A 21,162-nucleotide genomic window follows, 5' to 3' on the forward strand; every position below is an offset into this window, starting at 1 on the left:
TGGAACAACTTGAGAGTGAGTAAATGAAGACAGAATTTTCATTTTTGGGTGAACTGTTCATTTAAGAGCACAGGAAACTTCTTCAATACACTGCGTTCCAAATTATTATGCAAATTGGATTTAAGTGTCGTAAACATTTAATTTTATATTGTTCAATTAAACTTATGGATGGTATTGTGTCTCAGTGCTCTTTGGATCACTGAAATCAATCTCAGACANCCTGTGATAAGTAGTTTGCCAGGTGAGCCCAATTAAAGGAAAACTACTTAAGAAGGACGTTCCACATTATTAAGCAGGCCACAGGTTTCAAGCAATATGGGAAAGAAAAAGGATCTGTCTGCTGCCGAAAAGCGTCAAATAGTGCAATGTCTTGGACAAGGTATGAAAACATTAGATATTTCACGAAAACTTAAGCGAGATCATCGTACTGTGAAGAGATTTGTGGCTGATTCAGAGCACAGAAGGGTTCGTGCAGATAAAGGCAGAATGAGGAAGGTTTCTTCCAGACAAATTCATCGGATTAAGAGAGCAGCTGCAAAAATGCCATTGCAAAGCAGCAAACAGGTATTTGAAGCTGCTGGTGCCTCGGGAGTCCCGAAAACCTCAAGGTGTAGGATCCTCCAGATGCTTGCAGTTGTGCATAAACCTACTATTCGGCCACCCCTAACCAATGCTCACAAGCAGAAACGGTTGCAGTGGGCCCACACATACATGAAGACTAATTTTCAAACAGTCTTGTTTACTGATGAGTGCCGTGCAACCCTGGATGGTCCAGATGGATGGAGTAGTGGATGGTTGGTGGATGGCCACCATGTCCCAACAAGGCTGCGACGTCAGCAAGGAGGTGGCGGAGTCATGTTTTGGGCTGGAATCATGGGGAGACAGCTGGTGGGCCCCTTTAGGGTCCCTGAAGGTGTGAAAATGAACTCTGCAAGGTATGTAGAGTTTCTGACTGAGCACTTTCTTCCATGGTACAAAAAGAAGAACCATGCCTTCCGTAGCAAAATCATCTTCATGCATGACAATGCACCATCTCATGCTGCAAAGAATACCTCTGTGTCATTGGCTGCTATGGGCATAAAAGGAGAGAAACTCATGGTGTGGCCACCATCCTCCCCTGACCTCAACCCTATTGAGAACCTTTGGAGCATCCTCAAGCGAAAGATCTATGATGGTGGGAGGCAGTTAGCATCAAAACAGCAGCTCTGGGAGGCTATTCTGACATCCTGCAAAGAAATTCAATCAGAAACTATCCAAAAACTCACAAGTTCAATGGATGCAAGAATTGTGAAGGTGATATCAAAGAAGGGGTCCTATGTTAACATGTAACTTGCCCTGTTAGGATGTTTTTGATTGAAATAGCTTTTGATTTCAGTAAATATGACCTCCTAATGCTGCAAATTCAACAAATGACCATTTTCAGTTTTTTACAACCTATGAAATGTTTTCAAACTCTGTTGTGCATAATAATTTGGAACAGTGCATTTTGAGTTTTTCATTTTTTAAATAAATACTGTTGTCAGTGGGAGGTTTGTTCAATAAAATTCCAAATGTACCCTAACTGTTGATTACTTGAAAATTATACTGACTGTCATTTGCATCGACAAATTAGGAAAACCAGAGAAAGATATCATTTGCATAATAATTTGGAACCCAGTGTATGAGTGTATAAAAAGGATCCTGGGGTGAGACCTCAGGAAGCTTGTTGATACATGTTTGCAATTTCTACTACACAAAGGCTAAACAATGGGTTAATTCTGGGTAAAAATTGTTGGAAAATTATTTATAAAATGACCCTAAACTTTTGACTGACCATGTACACGTTTCCTTCAAAGAGTTGAATCTTGCCCATCCCTTTCCAATCCACTTACATAAAATGAGGCCATGAAGAAAGATGAGAGACAGAAACAAAGCAGGCTGTCTGGTAAAAAAAGGACACAGTAAAATTGCTTTGTTCTGACCCGCACTTGTAAAAACAGAGAGTCTGCTTTCTAATATGCCTCACATTTTCTCCTCTTTTACGGCTCGGTTGAATACTGAATCTCTGTCCTAAAGCGAGGCCTGGCGGAGCATCCGGAGTCTCTCTAAACGCGGGGTTAGGTGTAAAAAGGCGAAATTGAAAGCGAGATCATCGTCGCTAGAGGAAAGCGGTCCCACATGCAATGCCTTGAACCTCTCATTAGGAGGAGACTGCGGGAAATAAAAGAAAGAGCCAGAGGCGGAGAGAAGGACTTGGAGGCCTTAATGCTTTTGTTCTCTGCTTGTTCGCTTTAGTAGATCTGTGCTTAAGTAACACTGCAGCCATCACGGTTGTCAGCACCAGGTCCAGGCCTCCTCTTTGCCACCCACGGCTTTCTTAAAGACTACTGGCAGATTTGTCTGTTGTCTGTGTTGGCTCGATGTACTGTAAACATTCCTGATGGACAAATGTTGAACTTGTTAACACGGTTGGTGTTGACTAACAAAGAGAAAAGTGCAGTCTTAAAAATCAAGGTTCCTAAGGGTTCTATGTAGGGCTGGGTGGTTACATTAAGATGTTTTAACATCCACTATATCCTTCTGTTGCAAAAAAAGGCTCTTAGTAGTAGTAAAAATGTAAAAAAGATACGGTTCTTTCTAACTGAAAGATGCTTTGGGAAACCAAAAGTGGTTCTTTGGCAAACTTTATTTTTAAAGCTGCAATCCGTAACGTTTGCCTCTATCGAGTGAAACATAAAATTGCTATGGCTGGATGATATTGAAGAAAAACGTGATGTGCAATAGCTTACTAAATAATTCAATATACATTATGCTATACCAGGGGCTTTCACACTATTTTTCAGCAACCCATCTGACCTAAATTTTTTACTTGAAATACCCATTGAGGTATTAAGTAAATATTTTGATGATTAATTATATTTCAATATTTTTTTTTATTTTGTCGCTGTCCTTCTGAAACCTTGGATGTGCAATTTTGCTGTTTTTCAGGTAATGGAAAAAGTACTGTACTTTTTGAATGATTAAATACTGTGACTATTAATAAAGATTTATGGCAAAAAATAAAAATCACAAAATATGATGATACAAGGTTTCAGAAGGACAGCAGCAAAATATTATATTTCAATAATTGAATACCATATATTTATATATTCAACTTACCATATATTTGAATGTTTAACTTAACATAACTATTGTTACTTTTAAACCTGAAATATTTCTTTGCAATTTAACTTTAACAAGTATGGAAAAACTGGATGGTTGACAAATAAATCATACATGTGTCCTATGACAGCAAAAGTGTTAAAAGTATAATATTATTTAATATGAATATTTACAATATAAAATAGCATAAGAGAGATTTATCCTATTAGTTTTTTTCTAAATAGGACACATGCATGGTTTATTTGTGAACTACCCATATACAGTTAGACATACAATTTACAAACTCCTATTTGAGAAACCCTGTGCTATATATCAATGCTTAAAGTTCATAACATCTATTTAAATTATATTAAATATATTTTAAAAACTGAACACAGAGTACGTCTCACATTCTTTCGGCAAAAAGAAAGAATATCTTTCAATTACCTGCATCCACCTAAAACTTTGACTATATTAAACTTTTTCATGCATTACCATCATTAATTTATTGCAATCCATTGCTATATGCATATTGCTATATTTCGATACTTCTGAAATCTTGTAGCCTAAGAGATTGCTCCTCATTATAAGCTTACAATTGCAAACCAGAATTTTTGAACAAAGATTTTTATTTATTTATCGCCAACTCGTTATGGATCACAGCTTTAAGCGAGTGTGTGGAACAAGGTTATTTTAGTTTACTAAAATTAAAGCTTTGAAAACTTTTCTGTTCATTGAAATGAAATAAAATATTGACCTAAAAATTATTGGAAAAGCTTAACTAAAGGAAAAATAAACTGAAATAAGGACTAAAATTTTAATAATAAACAAAAACTACAATAAAACTTAAATAAAAATGAATAAATCTTATATAGCAACAAGAAAAATAAACAAAAAAATGATGCAATGACAAAAGCATATACCAAAATTGCTAAAACTAAGTAAAATTAACATAAAAACAATAGTAACTCTGGTGTGGAACTGCGCTAATCCGGCCAAAGAAATGACTAATGCCTTTTTGATTTTGCTAAAATATGTACTACCGATGGTTTCTGAAGAAAACAATGTCCAAAGAACTGATTAAAATAATCCAATTACAGTGCGTTGAGGTTTAAAAGCGCTGAACTCATGTAAACCGATCTGCTTTGCTAGCGGTTTCATTAACTCACTCAAACACACACTGTATATATAAACTTAATCAGCTATATCCACAACATAAACTTACAAAAACCTACCCTGTCAATCTAACCCAAAGCGAGACTGATGGACCAAACAGGTGTTTCATGTCTTAACGCCCACAAAAACTCTCCCCCCTCTCTGAACAGCAGAGGACTTTTAATATTTTCCTCGTTTGCAAAGTGCCTCTAAGTTTGACGTTTACAGGCCCGCCGTCCCCGGGCTGTCACGGCAGAATGAGCGCAACCGCCGATCATAACAACGTCAAAACGCTTTTACTGGCGTAATTTACAACACGTGCGTGGACGTGACGAGAAATTAGAGCGAGGAAAATGGAGGCAGGAGGCTTGACCCTTTAAAGCTTCAGTGGAAAAGAGGAGCCGCTCAATGACCAGAAACGGGGAGGACGTGCGAGCTCGCTTGACTGCAGCTTTGTACACTGAACAGAGATGAGATGGTTACACTTAAGTCATTTTGTGTAATTTCTAGCAATCTCCCTTTATAAGTGGGATAAACTACGGTAGTTTTGGACGAGACTTTCATGCTGTCTCTGAGGGCCGGACCGGTTAATATCACGGCAAATAAGTGGTGACTGACAATAGTTTAAAGGACCATTAGCGTTTAAATGAAATTTGGGTGCGGGGGGTTCGCCAGACAGAAAGAAGAGCAGGAATTAACACAAAGGGACAGGGAGGAAAAAACGTGAGTGAGAGAGGGAGGGAGAAAAAAAGTGAAAGAAAGGGAGAGAAGGAAGAATGCATGAATGAACCAGAAGGTCAACTGGCATGTCATCATCTGTTCCTCTTTCCCCAATTCAAACACACATTTTTGCTTGTAAAGGTCTTTCCTGTGTGTGAATATAAAGCCGGGCCGCTCCCTCGAGCTCCAGCTCCAGTCCAGACAGGCACCTCCAGTCAGAACCAGCTTCTATATGAGAAGACGTCATCCATCTACCAGCTTAAGACAGACCTTTCCATGAACCCCAAATCCGTTGTTTGTTTCCACAGATGAGGAGGTCATGAAGACAATGCGTTATGGAATGGCAAGTACCGGGACATTCAATCATTACTGATGTGCAAGTGTGCGTGTATAAGTTGTGTTCTTTATGAATGCCCAACCCTCAAGTCAAACACCAGCAACCCCATCAATCAAACAAACCTCTTCACACCTCCCTCCCGCCCACCCACAACATTTGACAAATAAAAAGAGCGGGATTTCGAAATCGCACCTGAATGGCAGGAGGCCGTGACGAATGGGGCAGTGAGGAACTTAAGGTTTGGATAAACACAGACTTTTCAATTGACCTTGGATGAAGGCAGTGTGAAGTTACATGAGAATAGCGAGTCTGAAAAACTGAGAATTCTTTTCAGGCTCGCCTTATGTTCAGAGAGCTGGAATAATGTTATGTTAAAGGTATAATTCACCCAAAAATGAAAATTCTGTCATCATTTACTCACCCTCAAGTCGTTTTTCTTCATTTCTGGGTGAAGTATCCCTTTAACTACCATTTAATTTTTCCTATTATGGTAGTCAATCGTGCCCCAGAACTGTCAGAGTGAGTAATTCATGACAGAATTTCCGTTTTTGGTGAATTATCCCAAATGTAAGATGAAAACAGAAGCCCACATTGCCCTATCTCATATGTCTGGAGATAAAGTAGTCGCCAAAATTGATGTCAGAGGGGGGTCATAGTTGAAAAATGTCATTTTAACGCCCCCTCGGGTTATATTAAACCATCAAAGTATGAGATGTTTTGTATAAAATACTTAAAGTATTTATTGGAAATAAAACTTTTTGGCTAGGGAATGTAGTTTTTTGTAATAACCACTAACCACTAACTCCGGAAGACGTAAACAACACTGGTCCAGAAGAACTTCATGTTTCAATTTTTAACACAACACAAATGTTTGAACAAAATACAACAGACCCCAACAGTTATGACTTAATCAAAATGTTAAACAAATTTACTTATTTATTTACTATACATGTAAGACTTAAAAATGTTTTTTAAAAATGAAGCCAGAAGTGCTTCTGGACCAGCGTTTACATCTTACGAAGTGGTCTATACAAAAAATACATCGAAAAAAAATCTCGACTACAATTTGATCTGTTATTAATATTTGTTGATTCTCTCTTGTGGTAATAGTTGTAGTCATTTTCCTTTGCACGTGTGTGTAATTTTTTGCCAAGCCTTGTTAAATTCTTCTCAAAGCTGAGCTTCATTTCACACTCCAACGCACCAATGCAACATGCACACAACAATTTTTAATGCATCTTTTTAAAATATTTGAAAAAAGAGCATTGTCTATCGTCCAAAGTTGGACATCACTTTTGGCCACTTCTGCATGTGATGATAAAGCAGTAAAAATAAGATGAACAGCTTCATATTAAAGCCTTACACAAAGTTTGAAAGACGAAGCTGCCTTATTGCAGACTTTGGAGATATAAACCATTGTGTGTAAAAGAACAGAAAAGGAAGGAAGGGAGAAAGGAAGTACAGAGAGAAAGCTCAGGAGAAACAAGTGTAGGATGTGACATGTGAACACATGTGAATATTTCTGTACCCAAAGTGATTTCTGGGTAAATATAGCTACCTTTCTTCTGTAGCTGTGCTCTTTCTTTCTGTAGCACGTCCATCTCTTTGGCCAGAGCTTTCTTCTGTCTCTCCAACTCACACCTCAGGATGCCGATGCGCAGCTGCATGCCTTCCCTCTCTTTCTTCTGTAGCGAAAGTATGAAAATATTTGGTGAATAAAAGCTTTCTCTTGTTTTGTTCCATTCCTAAAGCATCTCTATTGAGTTGATTTATTCAGAACATTTAAGCAGGACAGTTTTTTAGTGGGATGAATTATTGCTTAAAATTTCTGGACAAGTTTCAGTACTCAAATTTGACCATCAATCGCCCGTTTTGGTAACAACCAGATGCCATAAATAGTCACATTAATGTACTAAAAAAAACAAGGGATGAAGTTTTAAGCAGATTACAGCGAACGTCAGCGCCAGATCTTCCCCTCAGCTTTTTCTCCAGCACCCAGTGAAATCGGGTCTATGGCAGATGCATCTAATCTACCAAACATCTACAGCCCTGCGGCTTTCGGGACTGTTAGTGAGCCAAACGCACTAATGAGGAACAGCGATCTGACGAGGGTGAAAGTGGGATAGAAAGAAGATAAGCAGAGGAAAGAGAGTGAGGGAGGAGATAAGATGGAGGGTACGTTCACTGTATCTTCAGACTATATGATTGCTGGTGGCGGTGCTATCAAACCCAGCGTTGCCTAGTTTAATGCACAGCAGAGGAACATCTTCAAATGTTAGATCCACATGGCCTCCAGCCCCCGCTGTGGTGCGCAACACATGCACATCGCGTAATACCAGCTGGAGAAATATTGAAAATAAATAAACACTCGCACATGCAACTACAGAAACGGTAGAAAATTTATATAACAAAGAAGACAAAAACATGCATTTGGCTTGTGTGTGCAAACAAAACACACGTGACTGAATATACACAGGGTGTTAGGGATATGAAGTGGAAGTGACCGAGAAATCTCACGTTAGATCAAGGTAAGATCTCAAGATCTCGTATTTTCGCACTTGGCAGCTGAGGAAGTGTCAGTCAAAGACACGGCGGAGAGAGCGCCTCTATCTTCAAAACGCTTGAGCCCTTATACCAGGGGGAAAGATTTAAAGTTTGCGTGCTGACCAACATCGGCAGTGGCACGACAACACAAACAATGACTTTCTTGCACATTGCTTAAAACTTATATGACGCATTTGCGTGCCAAAATATTTTGCATAAAATGCAGGGCTGTTTAACGATTACTCGTGATTAATCACATCCAGAATAAAAGTTTGTTTTTACATACTGTAATATATGTCTGAGCATGGTGCATATTTATTTTGTATTTCTAAACACATACACATTCACATGTACATGTATACATTTAGGAAATATTTTCATGTGTTTATTAATATTTACACAATTTAAATTGTAAATAAACATTGATTGACATTTATATATATTTTTTCAAATATGTACAGTGTTTATGAATAGAAAATAAATATACACAGTGGAAAAGCGCTCAATGGTAGTCAAAGGTGCCCAAGAACCGTTTGCTTTCCTAAATTCTTCAAAATGTCTCATTTTGTGTTAAACAGAACACAGAACACAGGTGTCTCACTTGAGAGTGAGTAAATGAAGACAGAATTTTCATTTTTGGGTGAACTGTTCATTTAAGAGCACAGGAAACTTCTTCAATAGTGTATAAAAAGGATCCTGGGGTAAGACCTCAGGAAGCTTGTTGATACATGTTTGCAATTTCTACTACACAAAGGCTAAACAATGGGTTAATTCTGGGTAAAAATTGTTGGAAAATTATTTATAAAATGACCCTAAACTTTTGACTGACCATGTACACGTTTCCTTCAAAGAGTTGAATCTTGCCCATCCCTTTCCAATCCACTTACATAAAATGAGGCCATGAAGAAAGATGAGAGACAGAAACAAAGCAGGCTGTCTGGTAAAAAAAGGACACAGTAAAATTGCTTTGTTCTGACCCGCACTTGTAAAAACAGAGAGTCTGCTTTCTAATATGCCTCACATTTTCTCCTCTTTTACGGCTCGGTTGAATACTGAATCTCTGTCCTAAAGCGAGGCCTGGCGGAGCATCCGGAGTCTCTCTAAACGCGGGGTTAGGTGTAAAAAGGCGAAATTGAAAGCGAGATCATCGTCGCTAGAGGAAAGCGGTCCCACATGCAATGCCTTGAACCTCTCATTAGGAGGAGACTGCGGGAAATAAAAGAAAGAGCCAGAGGCGGAGAGAAGGACTTGGAGGCCTTAATGCTTTTGTTCTCTGCTTGTTCGCTTTAGTAGATCTGTGCTTAAGTAACACTGCAGCCATCACGGTTGTCAGCACCAGGTCCAGGCCTCCTCTTTGCCACCCACGGCTTTCTTAAAGACTACTGGCAGATTTGTCTGTTGTCTGTGTTGGCTCGATGTACTGTAAACATTCCTGATGGACAAATGTTGAACTTGTTAACACGGTTGGTGTTGACTAACAAAGAGAAAAGTGCAGTCTTAAAAATCAAGGTTCCTAAGGGTTCTATGTAGGGCTGGGTGGTTACATTAAGATGTTTTAACATCCACTATATCCTTCTGTTGCAAAAAAAGGCTCTTAGTAGTAGTAAAAATGTAAAAAAGATACGGTTCTTTCTAACTGAAAGATGCTTTGGGAAACCAAAAGTGGTTCTTTGGCAAACTTTATTTTTAAAGCTGCAATCCGTAACGTTTGCCTCTATCGAGTGAAACATAAAATTGCTATGGCTGGATGATATTGAAGAAAAACGTGATGTGCAATAGCTTACTAAATAATTCAATATACATTATGCTATACCAGGGGCTTTCACACTATTTTTCAGCAACCCATCTGACCTAAATTTTTTACTTGAAATACCCATTGAGGTATTAAGTAAATATTTTGATGATTAATTATATTTCAATAATTTTTTTTATTTTGTCGCTGTCCTTCTGAAACCTTGGATGAGCAATTTTGCTGTTTTTCAGGTAATGGAAAAAGTACTGTACTTTTTGAATGATTAAATACTGTGACTATTAATAAAGATTTATGGCAAAAAATAAAAATCACAAAATATGATGATACAAGGTTTCAGAAGGACAGCAGCAAAATATTATATTTCAATAATTGAATACCATATATTTATATATTCAACTTACCATATATTTGAATGTTTAACTTAACATAACTATTGTTACTTTTAAACCTGAAAAATTTCTTTGCAATTTAACTTAAACAAGTATGGAAAAACTGGATGGTTGACAAATAAATCATACATGTGTCCTATGACAGCAAAAGTGTTAAAAGTATAATATTATTTAATATGAATATTTACAATATAAAATAGCATAAGAGAGATTTATCCTATTAGTTTTTTTCTAAATAGGACACATGCATGGTTTATTTGTGAACTACCCATATACAGTTAGACATACAATTTACAAACTCCTATTTGAGAAACCCTGTGCTATATATCAATGCTTAAAGTTCATAACATCTATTTAAATTATATTAAATATATTTTAAAAACTGAACACAGAGTACGTCTCACATTCTTTCGGCAAAAAGAAAGAATATCTTTCAATTACCTGCATCCACCTAAAACTTTGACTATATTAAACTTTTTCATGCATTACCATCATTAATTTATTGCAATCCATTGCTATATGCATATTGCTATATTTCGATACTTCTGAAATCTTGTAGCCAAAGAGATTGCTCCTCATTATAAGCTTACAATTGCAAACCAGAATTTTTGAACAAAGATTTTTATTTATTTATCGCCAACTCGTTATGGATCACAGCTTTAAGCGAGTGTGTGGAACAAGGTTATTTTAGTTTACTAAAATTAAAGCTTTGAAAACATTTCTGTTCATTGAAATGAAATAAAATATTGACCTAAAAATTATTGGAAAAGCTTAACTAAAGGAAAAATAAACTGAAATAAGGACTAAAATTTTAATAATAAACAAAAACTACAATAAAACTTAAATAAAAATGAATAAATCTTATATAGCAACAAGAAAAATAAACAAAAAAATGATGCAATGACAAAAGCATATACCAAAATTGCTAAAACTAAGTAAAATTAACATAAAAACAATAGTAACTCTGGTGTGGAACTGCGCTAATCCGGCCAAAGAAATGACTAATGCCTTTTTGATTTTGCTAAAATATGTACTACCGATGGTTTCTGAAGAAAACAATGTCCAAAGAACTGATTAAAATAATCCAATTACAGTGCGTTGAGGTTTAAAAGCGCTGAACTCATGTAAACCGATCTGCTTTGCTAGCGGTTTCATTAACTCACTCAAACACACACTGTATATATAAACTTAATCAGCTATATCCACAACATAAACTTACAAAAACCTACCCTGTCAATCTAACCCAAAGCGAGACTGATGGACCAAACAGGTGTTTCAAGTCTTAACGCCCACAAAAACTCTCCCCCCTCTCTGAACAGCAGAGGACTTTTAATATTTTCCTCGTTTGCAAAGTGCCTCTAAGTTTGACGTTTACAGGCCCGCCGTCCCCGGGCTGTCACGGCAGAATGAGCGCAACCGCCGATCATAACAACGTCAAAACGCTTTTACTGGCGTAATTTACAACACGTGCGTGGACGTGACGAGAAATTAGAGCGAGGAAAATGGAGGCAGGAGGCTTGACCCTTTAAAGCTTCAGTGGAAAAGAGGAGCCGCTCAATGACCAGAAACGGGGAGGACGTGCGAGCTCGCTTGACTGCAGCTTTGTACACTGAACAGAGATGAGATGGTTACACTTAAGTCATTTTGTGTAATTTCTAGCAATCTCCCTTTATAAGTGGGATAAACTACGGTAGTTTTGGACGAGACTTTCATGCTGTCTCTGAGGGCCGGACCGGTTAATATCACGGCAAATAAGTGGTGACTGACAATAGTTTAAAGGACCATTAGCGTTTAAATGAAATTTGGGTGCGGGGGGTTCGCCAGACAGAAAGAAGAGCAGGAATTAACACAAAGGGACAGGGAGGAAAAAACGTGAGTGAGAGAGGGAGGGAGAAAAAAAGTGAAAGAAAGGGAGAGAAGGAAGAATGCATGAATGAACCAGAAGGTCAACTGGCATGTCATCATCTGTTCCTCTTTCCCCAATTCAAACACACATTTTTGCTTGTAAAGGTCTTTCCTGTGTGTGAATATAAAGCCGGGCCGCTCCCTCGAGCTCCAGCTCCAGTCCAGACAGGCACCACCAGTCAGAACCAGCTTCTATATGAGAAGACGTCATCCATCTACCAGCTTAAGACAGACCTTTCCATGAACCCCAAATCCGTTGTTTGTTTCCACAGATGAGGAGGTCATGAAGACAATGCGTTATGGAATGGCAAGTACCGGGACATTCAATCATTACTGATGTGCAAGTGTGCGTGTATAAGTTGTGTTCTTTATGAATGCCCAACCCTCAAGTCAAACACCAGCAACCCCATCAATCAAACAAACCTCTTCACACCTCCCTCCCGCCCACCCACAACATTTGACAAATAAAAAGAGCGGGATTTCGAAATCGCACCTGAATGGCAGGAGGCCGTGACGAATGGGGCAGTGAGGAACTTAAGGTTTGGATAAACACAGACTTTTCAATTGACCTTGGATGAAGGCAGTGTGAAGTTACATGAGAATAGCGAGTCTGAAAAACTGAGAATTCTTTTCAGGCTCGCCTTATGTTCAGAGAGCTGGAATAATGTTATGTTAAAGGTATAATTCACCCAAAAATGAAAATTCTGTCATCATTTACTCACCCTCAAGTCGTTTTTCTTCATTTCTGGGTGAAGTATCCCTTTAACTACCATTTAATTTTTCCTATTATGGTAGTCAATCGTGCCCCAGAACTGTCAGAGTGAGTAATTCATGACAGAATTTCCGTTTTTGGTGAATTATCCCAAATGTAAGATGAAAACAGAAGCCCACATTGCCCTATCTCATATGTCTGGAGATAAAGTAGTCGCCAAAATTGATGTCAGAGGGGGGTCATAGTTGAAAAATGTCATTTTAACGCCCCCTCGGGTTATATTAAACCATCAAAGTATGAGATGTTTTGTATAAAATACTTAAAGTATTTATTGGAAATAAAACTTTTTGGCTAGGGAATGTAGTTTTTTGTAATAACCACTAACCACTAACTCCGGAAGACGTAAACAACACTGGTCCAGAAGAACTTCATGTTTCAATTTTTAACACAACACAAATGTTTGAACAAAATACAACAGACCCCAACAGTTATGACTTAATCAAAATGTTAAACAAATTTACTTATTTATTTACTATACATGTAAGACTTAAAAATGTTTTTTAAAAATGAAGCCAGAAGTGCTTCTGGACCAGCGTTTACATCTTACGAAGTGGTCTATACAAAAAATACATCGAAAAAAAATCTCGACTACAATTTGATCTGTTATTAATATTTGTTGATTCTCTCTTGTGGTAATAGTTGTAGTCATTTTCCTTTGCACGTGTGTGTAATTTTTTGCCAAGCCTTGTTAAATTCTTCTCAAAGCTGAGCTTCATTTCACACTCCAACGCACCAATGCAACATGCACACAACAATTTTTAATGCATCTTTTTAAAATATTTGAAAAAAGAGCATTGTCTATCGTCCAAAGTTGGACATCACTTTTGGCCACTTCTGCATGTGATGATAAAGCAGTAAAAATAAGATGAACAGCTTCATATTAAAGCCTTACACAAAGTTTGAAAGACGAAGCTGCCTTATTGCAGACTTTGGAGATATAAACCATTGTGTGTAAAAGAACAGAAAAGGAAGGAAGGGAGAAAGGAAGTACAGAGAGAAAGCTCAGGAGAAACAAGTGTAGGATGTGACATGTGAACACATGTGAATATTTCTGTACCCAAAGTGATTTCTGGGTAAATATAGCTACCTTTCTTCTGTAGCTGTGCTCTTTCTTTCTGTAGCACGTCCATCTCTTTGGCCAGAGCTTTCTTCTGTCTCTCCAACTCACACCTCAGGATGCCGATGCGCAGCTGCATGCCTTCCCTCTCTTTCTTCTGTAGCGAAAGTATGAAAATATTTGGTGAATAAAAGCTTTCTCTTGTTTTGTTCCATTCCTAAAGCATCTCTATTGAGTTGATTTATTCAGAACATTTAAGCAGGACAGTTTTTTAGTGGGATGAATTATTGCTTAAAATTTCTGGACAAGTTTCAGTACTCAAATTTGACCATCAATCGCCCGTTTTGGTAACAACCAGATGCCATAAATAGTCACATTAATGTACTAAAAAAAACAAGGGATGAAGTTTTAAGCAGATTACAGCGAACGTCAGCGCCAGATCTTCCCCTCAGCTTTTTCTCCAGCACCCAGTGAAATCGGGTCTATGGCAGATGCATCTAATCTACCAAACATCTACAGCCCTGCGGCTTTCGGGACTGTTAGTGAGCCAAACGCACTAATGAGGAACAGCGATCTGACGAGGGTGAAAGTGGGATAGAAAGAAGATAAGCAGAGGAAAGAGAGTGAGGGAGGAGATAAGATGGAGGGTACGTTCACTGTATCTTCAGACTATATGATTGCTGGTGGCGGTGCTATCAAACCCAGCGTTGCCTAGTTTAATGCACAGCAGAGGAACATCTTCAAATGTTAGATCCACATGGCCTCCAGCCCCCGCTGTGGTGCGCAACACATGCACATCGCGTAATACCAGCTGGAGAAATATTGAAAATAAATAAACACTCGCACATGCAACTACAGAAACGGTAGAAAATTTATATAACAAAGAAGACAAAAACATGCATTTGGCTTGTGTGTGCAAACAAAACACACGTGACTGAATATACACAGGGTGTTAGGGATATGAAGTGGAAGTGACCGAGAAATCTCACGTTAGATCAAGGTAAGATCTCAAGATCTCGTATTTTCGCACTTGGCAGCTGAGGAAGTGTCAGTCAAAGACACGGCGGAGAGAGCGCCTCTATCTTCAAAACGCTTGAGCCCTTATACCAGGGGGAAAGATTTAAAGTTTGCGTGCTGACCAACATCGGCAGTGGCACGACAACACAAACAATGACTTTCTTGCACATTGCTTAAAACTTATATGACGCATTTGCGTGCCAAAATATTTTGCATAAAATGCAGGGCTGTTTAACGATTACTCGTGATTAATCACATCCAGAATAAAAGTTTGTTTTTACATACTGTAATATATGTCTGAGCATGGTGCATATTTATTTTGTATTTCTAAACACATACACATTCACATGTACATGTATACATTTAGGAAATATTTTCATGTGTTTATTAATATTTACACAATTTAAATTGTAAATAAACATTGATTGACATTTATATATATTTTTTCAAATATGTACAGTGTTTATGAATAGAAAATAAATATACACAGTGCTCAAACATATATTATGTAAACGCAAACTTTTATTCTGGATGCGATTAATCGCGAATAATCGTTGAACAGTCCTATGCTAGAGTATTTCTAATTATTGTCAAAACTCTCTTTAAGCAGATAAACATATCCAGAATTTTTTCTCTTTTTGATTAAGTATAAACTGTAATCGTCAAATAAAATCCCCTTTAAAACAACAATGTAACTTCACACAACTACTACTCACTAGCAACAGGATGTAGTAAATCATGGTTATTTAGCTCATTAAAAAATGCCCTTTGAAATACCTCACTCTCGATTTCCTGTTTCAACAGGAAATGTGCAAACGCAGGTTAAAAAAACTACGCTTATCAAGCGATTTCATGGGGAGTATAAGATGTACGCACATCCTCTAACAAAATAAAGTACCGAGTAATTCAATTAGCTGTGTCTCAAAAGTGCGTATCCTTATTGATCGCTTAAATGTTCTAATAGGCTCGACGCTGACCTGAGGCCAGTAAGAAGTGACAGTCTGGTTGTTTAAGAGGCGAACGTTCTGATCTGTAATCAGGTTCTCATAACTTGAAGTCTGAAAACTGGAAACAGATTTTTGCTCATTAGCAGCAGTAACTGATACACTTCACAGGCATTTCAGAGCCTTGCTGACCTTTCGTACAGTCCAGGTTGTTCTGTTGCGGTGATTGAGCGAGAGCATCAGTCATTAGTGTAAACATATCTTGAAGTTTGACGTTTTTCGCAGAACTCCGTAAACCTGCCAATACGGTTTTGGCGAGGAAGAGACAATACAGTAATTCACGTAAACTTGACCAACGACCTAAAGTATGTGTGATTATTTTCCCAATATATGTAAGTTTCATTAAGTTTTTAAAGTTGTATTGTAGATATTCAGTAGGGTTAAAATGACTAAATGCATACAAAAAAAACTGAAATGTAAAATATAAGTTAAATACGACAATTAAGCTATTCAAAATACCATATGACGTTAAATGATTAAGAAAATTTGAAGATTTTAGGTCACTATAATCAAACTTGCAAATTTGTTACACCGAGCATCCCTTATGAAAATTCACCATGGTTTAACTATAGTAATAGTTTTTAGTTTTACTGTAGTAAACCATAGTAAGCACAAATTTACTAAAGTTTAACAATGAATTTTGTGGTAAAACTGTCAAAACACAAATGGTAATTAATCAGCCATAAGCAATTATTATTAAACTATTTCCAGTTTTTACAGTGATCTTACTGTAATTCCTGCACTGAATGAGTATATGATTTTGGCTTTCATTGACCATTGTCACATTATTTTGTTCTCACAACATTATGCAAAGTATATAAGTGAAGAGTTTTAACCTGGATATTTCGTTCATTAAAATCTAATACAGTGTGATTTAGGTGTTCCCTTCATTTTATTGAGCAGTGTATAAAGGGTGTTAACTGCTTTGTACAAAGATCAGATTTAATTTTTTTTCTGCCACATTCTCAAATCGTGCTGGAAAATAATACTGACCACCATTTATTGAACAAAATCCTTCAAGCTGTCATTTTAGCAAAAATTGGTTAAACCAACTAAGATGTTAACTTCTCACTGAAATTATTGATGACAATACCATTTGTAATGAAAAATCTGTACTAAATTAGAAAACCCCACTGTATATACAGTTCTGACACAAATTAAATCATTTCTTACATGCATGTCATACTCTGCTGATTGGGCTTTTTGCAAATCTTGATTACACGTCATGAAAATTCACGGCTCATTTGGATTTGAGCAAAATGAAAAGTGTCATTCATTGTCTTCTTTCCACCAACCAAACCAAACCCTGGAACCAACACGCTTCATATGGAAACTACATTTAAAATGGCAAAGCCCTGGAACTGAATGAGTATCAGGCTTCCGTTAAAACCGAGGAAGAAAACACATAGGTCTAAAGAGCTAGAGATCAACAGCATGTCCTGTAGCACTCGCTTACCCTGAGAAAACAGCATTTCAACAGGTGGAGGGGCCATCATACAAACACTAAGTACTTTAACATCAAAGACGAGTGCGAGTGTGTGCGGTGGGGGCATCCTAAGGGAATCTTTATGACTCACAAGCATGCGAGTCAAAGCATACAGTATTTTTCTCTGAGAAACTACACGGACGGTCTAAAATGCTATCCATTTAAACATTGGTCCGTTCGTTATAACCACATGAGGTAGAACTGGCTCACCTGTATCCCTGCCGAAAAATACTTTTGAAACCAACTAAGTGATTTGCTAGTTTTGCCAGCCAAGCTGGCTTCTTAGCCTAGCCATGGTGGTGTAAAACTGGTCTAGCTGAAACCAGCCCAAAACCATACTGGTGAGGCTGGGAGACCAGATAATCGCCCAGTTTAAACTTTTTTTCCAAAAAAGGAAACCAAACTGGACAACCATATATTTGATCAAAATGTTTATTAAACATTAGTATTATCAAAACCTTATTAACTTCACTTGATTTGTGATTTTGTTACGATACAAAGACATTGAAACACTTTTAAGTGCATCTTAAATGTCTAAACACTGTATGAGGTTCCATTCTGGTTAGGATGCTTCGGCCCTCTCATACATAAACAGCGAGGCATCACGGAGCGTTGGATCAAAATTCTGAAGAGTTCAAGAGAAACAGGTAAAAAAATCTTCTGAGTGAAAGTTGTCCGATTTTGTCTGTTTTCATCCGGCTGGGAAAGACTTGTGTTTATTAACTTCCAAATCTACTTTAAAACCCCTCAGAACAGCTGCGCTTTCCCATCTGCTGACTGCCACCTCAAAAAATGCCACACGTTTTTCTTCCGTTTACTTTTCATTTTTCTGAAGGATACAGTGAGTGTGGAAAAACAAACAGAGGATTTTTGGGTGAGAAATGCACCTCGATAAGTAGCAGTGGGAAAGCAGGGAGATTTGGATTGCTAAATCCATCAAAACGTGGGATACGAGAGCCGCCCAAGCACCTAATGACATATTTATGAGGATCTGCGTAATACAAGATACACAACGTTGAGGCCATTTACCACACTGCTGCTGTCTGCACAATAGCACAGAACACAGGCTTCAGTCACTGACTTCCTGTTTGTTCAAACTGAGGGTACTGGCACACAGATCTATCGTTCTCACCTGTAATAACACGGCTAACGGTTAAGAGATTCAGCATAAAATAAAGCTTTATGAAATGTAGTTTCATGTAAGTGGCATAATAAGAAATACTTTTTTGTTGTTATTTTATTACTTATTGATTTTTTTGCAAAAATATGTTTGTCTGAACTTTTATGAGCTATAAAACACACAGAATTTTTTTTATAGACAGTTTCATCGGACGCACATGCCTGGTTAACTTCCGGTCTGTGTTTGGTTATAATATAACAATTTATTTTATATTTCATTTATATGAATATTAATTACTATTGATATTTTATTGTATGTTAATTGTATTGAATTAAATTCAAACTACTTCACAGTTATAGATTCATTGCGGAGGTCTACCGGAAGTTAAGTTTGGGCCACATAACGTTTGTTTATGTTGTTGCCGCTGAAACTGTCTATACGCAGTTTTAATGTATACTTTATTGTAGTGTATACTCTACTGTATATACAGTTTTATAATTGCACTTTTTGAGGACATCCACCCCAGTAAAATTGTTCTCTTTTTATACTGCTATACACCGATTCGTACCCCCATCTCTCCTGGACAGCGATTCTGTGAGCCTGGAAAGACAATATCCCCACCACAGTGCGAAATATTGAATTTTAAATCGAGTTTGACAATCTGCTATAAAATCCTGTCAAGCATACAGCAACTGTAAATTTACTCTTTTATACTTGCAGAGGTGCTGTACAGAGTCTTACCACCAGTACCATGTACCAGGTGCAGAAAACCCAACAGGCTTGATAGGATTTATGAAGCTACAGGATATAAAATATACAGTATATTAAAGTTATCCTGAATGAGAACAGAGGAACAGCCCTAGGACATCTCATCATTTTGCATTGGTGGGGTCTCACCTTTTCGGTGCAGGATGCTGTCGTCCTTAGTTTCTCTTCGATTTCTTTTCCGATCTTCTGTACTGTCACCTGAGTCTGTTTAATGGCTCTCTGGGCTGTGTGTAGCCTGAGGAAACACACACATATTGTGTCACATTGTATTGCATTAAATGAGAAAAAAGCATTTTAATCATCTTATTTCAACAAATTTTCATTTTACTTGAATTATCCGTTTAATTTGAAAAGAGCACTTTTTGTAAAACAAAACTGCTTATGCGTGGCAACTCAATTTAGTTCAATGACATCAAGTAAACAAAACAAGTGTGACAGGAGACATGCACAAACATGCAAACAAAGATTCGATGGAACATGAATTACCGCATGTGAACATGAAATGACCACACGCCGTGAGATTTCAGATTTATATTTGTTGCTATTACAGAACACAAACTATATTCACATGACAGAAAGTCAGGCCCTATCATCTTTGTTTTCGCGTATTTGTTTATTCACCACCAAAGGCAACAGCCTTGTTAATATAAACCTTTCTTAATAACAGGATCATTAAGCGATTCATAATGACTGCGAATGGGTTTCTTTGTTGTGCCCGTTTCTGCCACAGTTCACATTAGGCGCCTCGTTTTCTGACTCATCTGGTTTTACAACCACACGAAATGGCTTCACTCCCAGACGTTCGATTGCGGTTTACATGGACGTCGTAATTTTTTATCTACCTGAGTGGCGCGGCAAAGCAACATCAAGTGAAAGTAGAAATATTCTGTCACATTATGTCACAATACACGCTTCAATGGATTTTAAGACTCTCTGAGTAAGAGTGTCATCATTTATTCACCCTCATGTAATTCCAAACCTTTAAGACTTGCTTTCTTCTGTGGAACACAAAAGAAGATATTTTAAGAAATGTCTCAGTGGTTTTGTCTCCATACAATGGAAGTCAACTGGGGCCAATGTTGTTTGTTTAGTATCGATGTTCTTCAAAAAAACAAAAGAAGTCATACAGGTTTGATAAATACTTTCACTTTCAAATAATTTGTATGATCCTAGTATAAAATGCAAAGGCAACATAAGACAGACAATTATAAGGATGACTCCCCATAACAGTGTAAACTATGTGGCTAGGGTACAACAAACGCCAAGTGCCAAATGCATGGAACTATTGGCTTGGCCAGTTTACCAGAGGGATTTTATAGGGAACAGCAACATTATACACAGTTAATTGATTTGTAAAACAGTCTGATGCTTGCAGATTTAAACAAGTGATTCAAACAAAGAGCAGACACATTGGGGTGGTTTCCCGTACATGGTTTAAACTAGTCCTAGACTAAAATAAATGTTAGCGCTGTCTAAACTGAAAACAGCTTGCACAGCTCGCATCTTAAAATAAACCAGTGCCCTTGTTTTGTCTCAAAATGCACATCAGTGACGCTTTTTGTAAGGCATGATTGTAAAAACTGCTTAAATGTCCTAATTTAACTCGTCCTGGTTTAACCTAATCCCTGTCTGGGAAACCGCCCCATTGTCTATTCAAATTAATTTTGTTTTTAAACTTGTCTTAAAGGAACAGTTCACCCAAAACTGAAAATTCTGTCATCATCTCAAGTTGTTCCAAATCTGAAATTATAATATGAATAATATTATAATATATATAATATTATAATATACATTTCTTTGTTCTGATGAACACAGAGAAAGATATTCGGAAAAATGCTTGTAACCAAACAGTTCTTGGCCACCACTGACTACCATAGTAGGAAAAAATTCTTTGTACTGTTGAACACAAAAGAAGATATTTTGAAGAATGTAGGAACGCAAACAGTTCTGGGGCACTTTTGACTACCATTTTAACTTGTCCTACTATGGCAGTCAATGGTGGCCAAGAACTGGTT

At 37.4% G+C, this 21,162-nt stretch overlaps 1 protein-coding gene across 1 annotated transcript in view; it reads right to left on the bottom strand.

Moving 5' to 3' along the window:
• uvrag (UV radiation resistance associated gene) overlaps nucleotides 1-21,162 on the bottom strand; it is a 94,618-nt gene that overhangs the window by 57,894 nt on the left and 15,562 nt on the right. Inside the window, exons 7-8 of the mRNA XM_057321484.1 lie at nucleotides 19,277-19,382; nucleotides 13,783-13,909 (exon numbers count right to left, since the gene is read on the bottom strand). Of these exons, the coding sequence (XP_057177467.1) occupies nucleotides 13,783-13,909; nucleotides 19,277-19,382 (233 nt within the window). The remainder of the gene's footprint in view (nucleotides 1-13,782; nucleotides 13,910-19,276; nucleotides 19,383-21,162) is intronic.

Source organism: Triplophysa rosa, linkage group LG22 (genome assembly GCF_024868665.1).
Source record: "Triplophysa rosa linkage group LG22, Trosa_1v2, whole genome shotgun sequence".
Taxonomy (NCBI): domain Eukaryota; kingdom Metazoa; phylum Chordata; class Actinopteri; order Cypriniformes; family Nemacheilidae; genus Triplophysa; species Triplophysa rosa.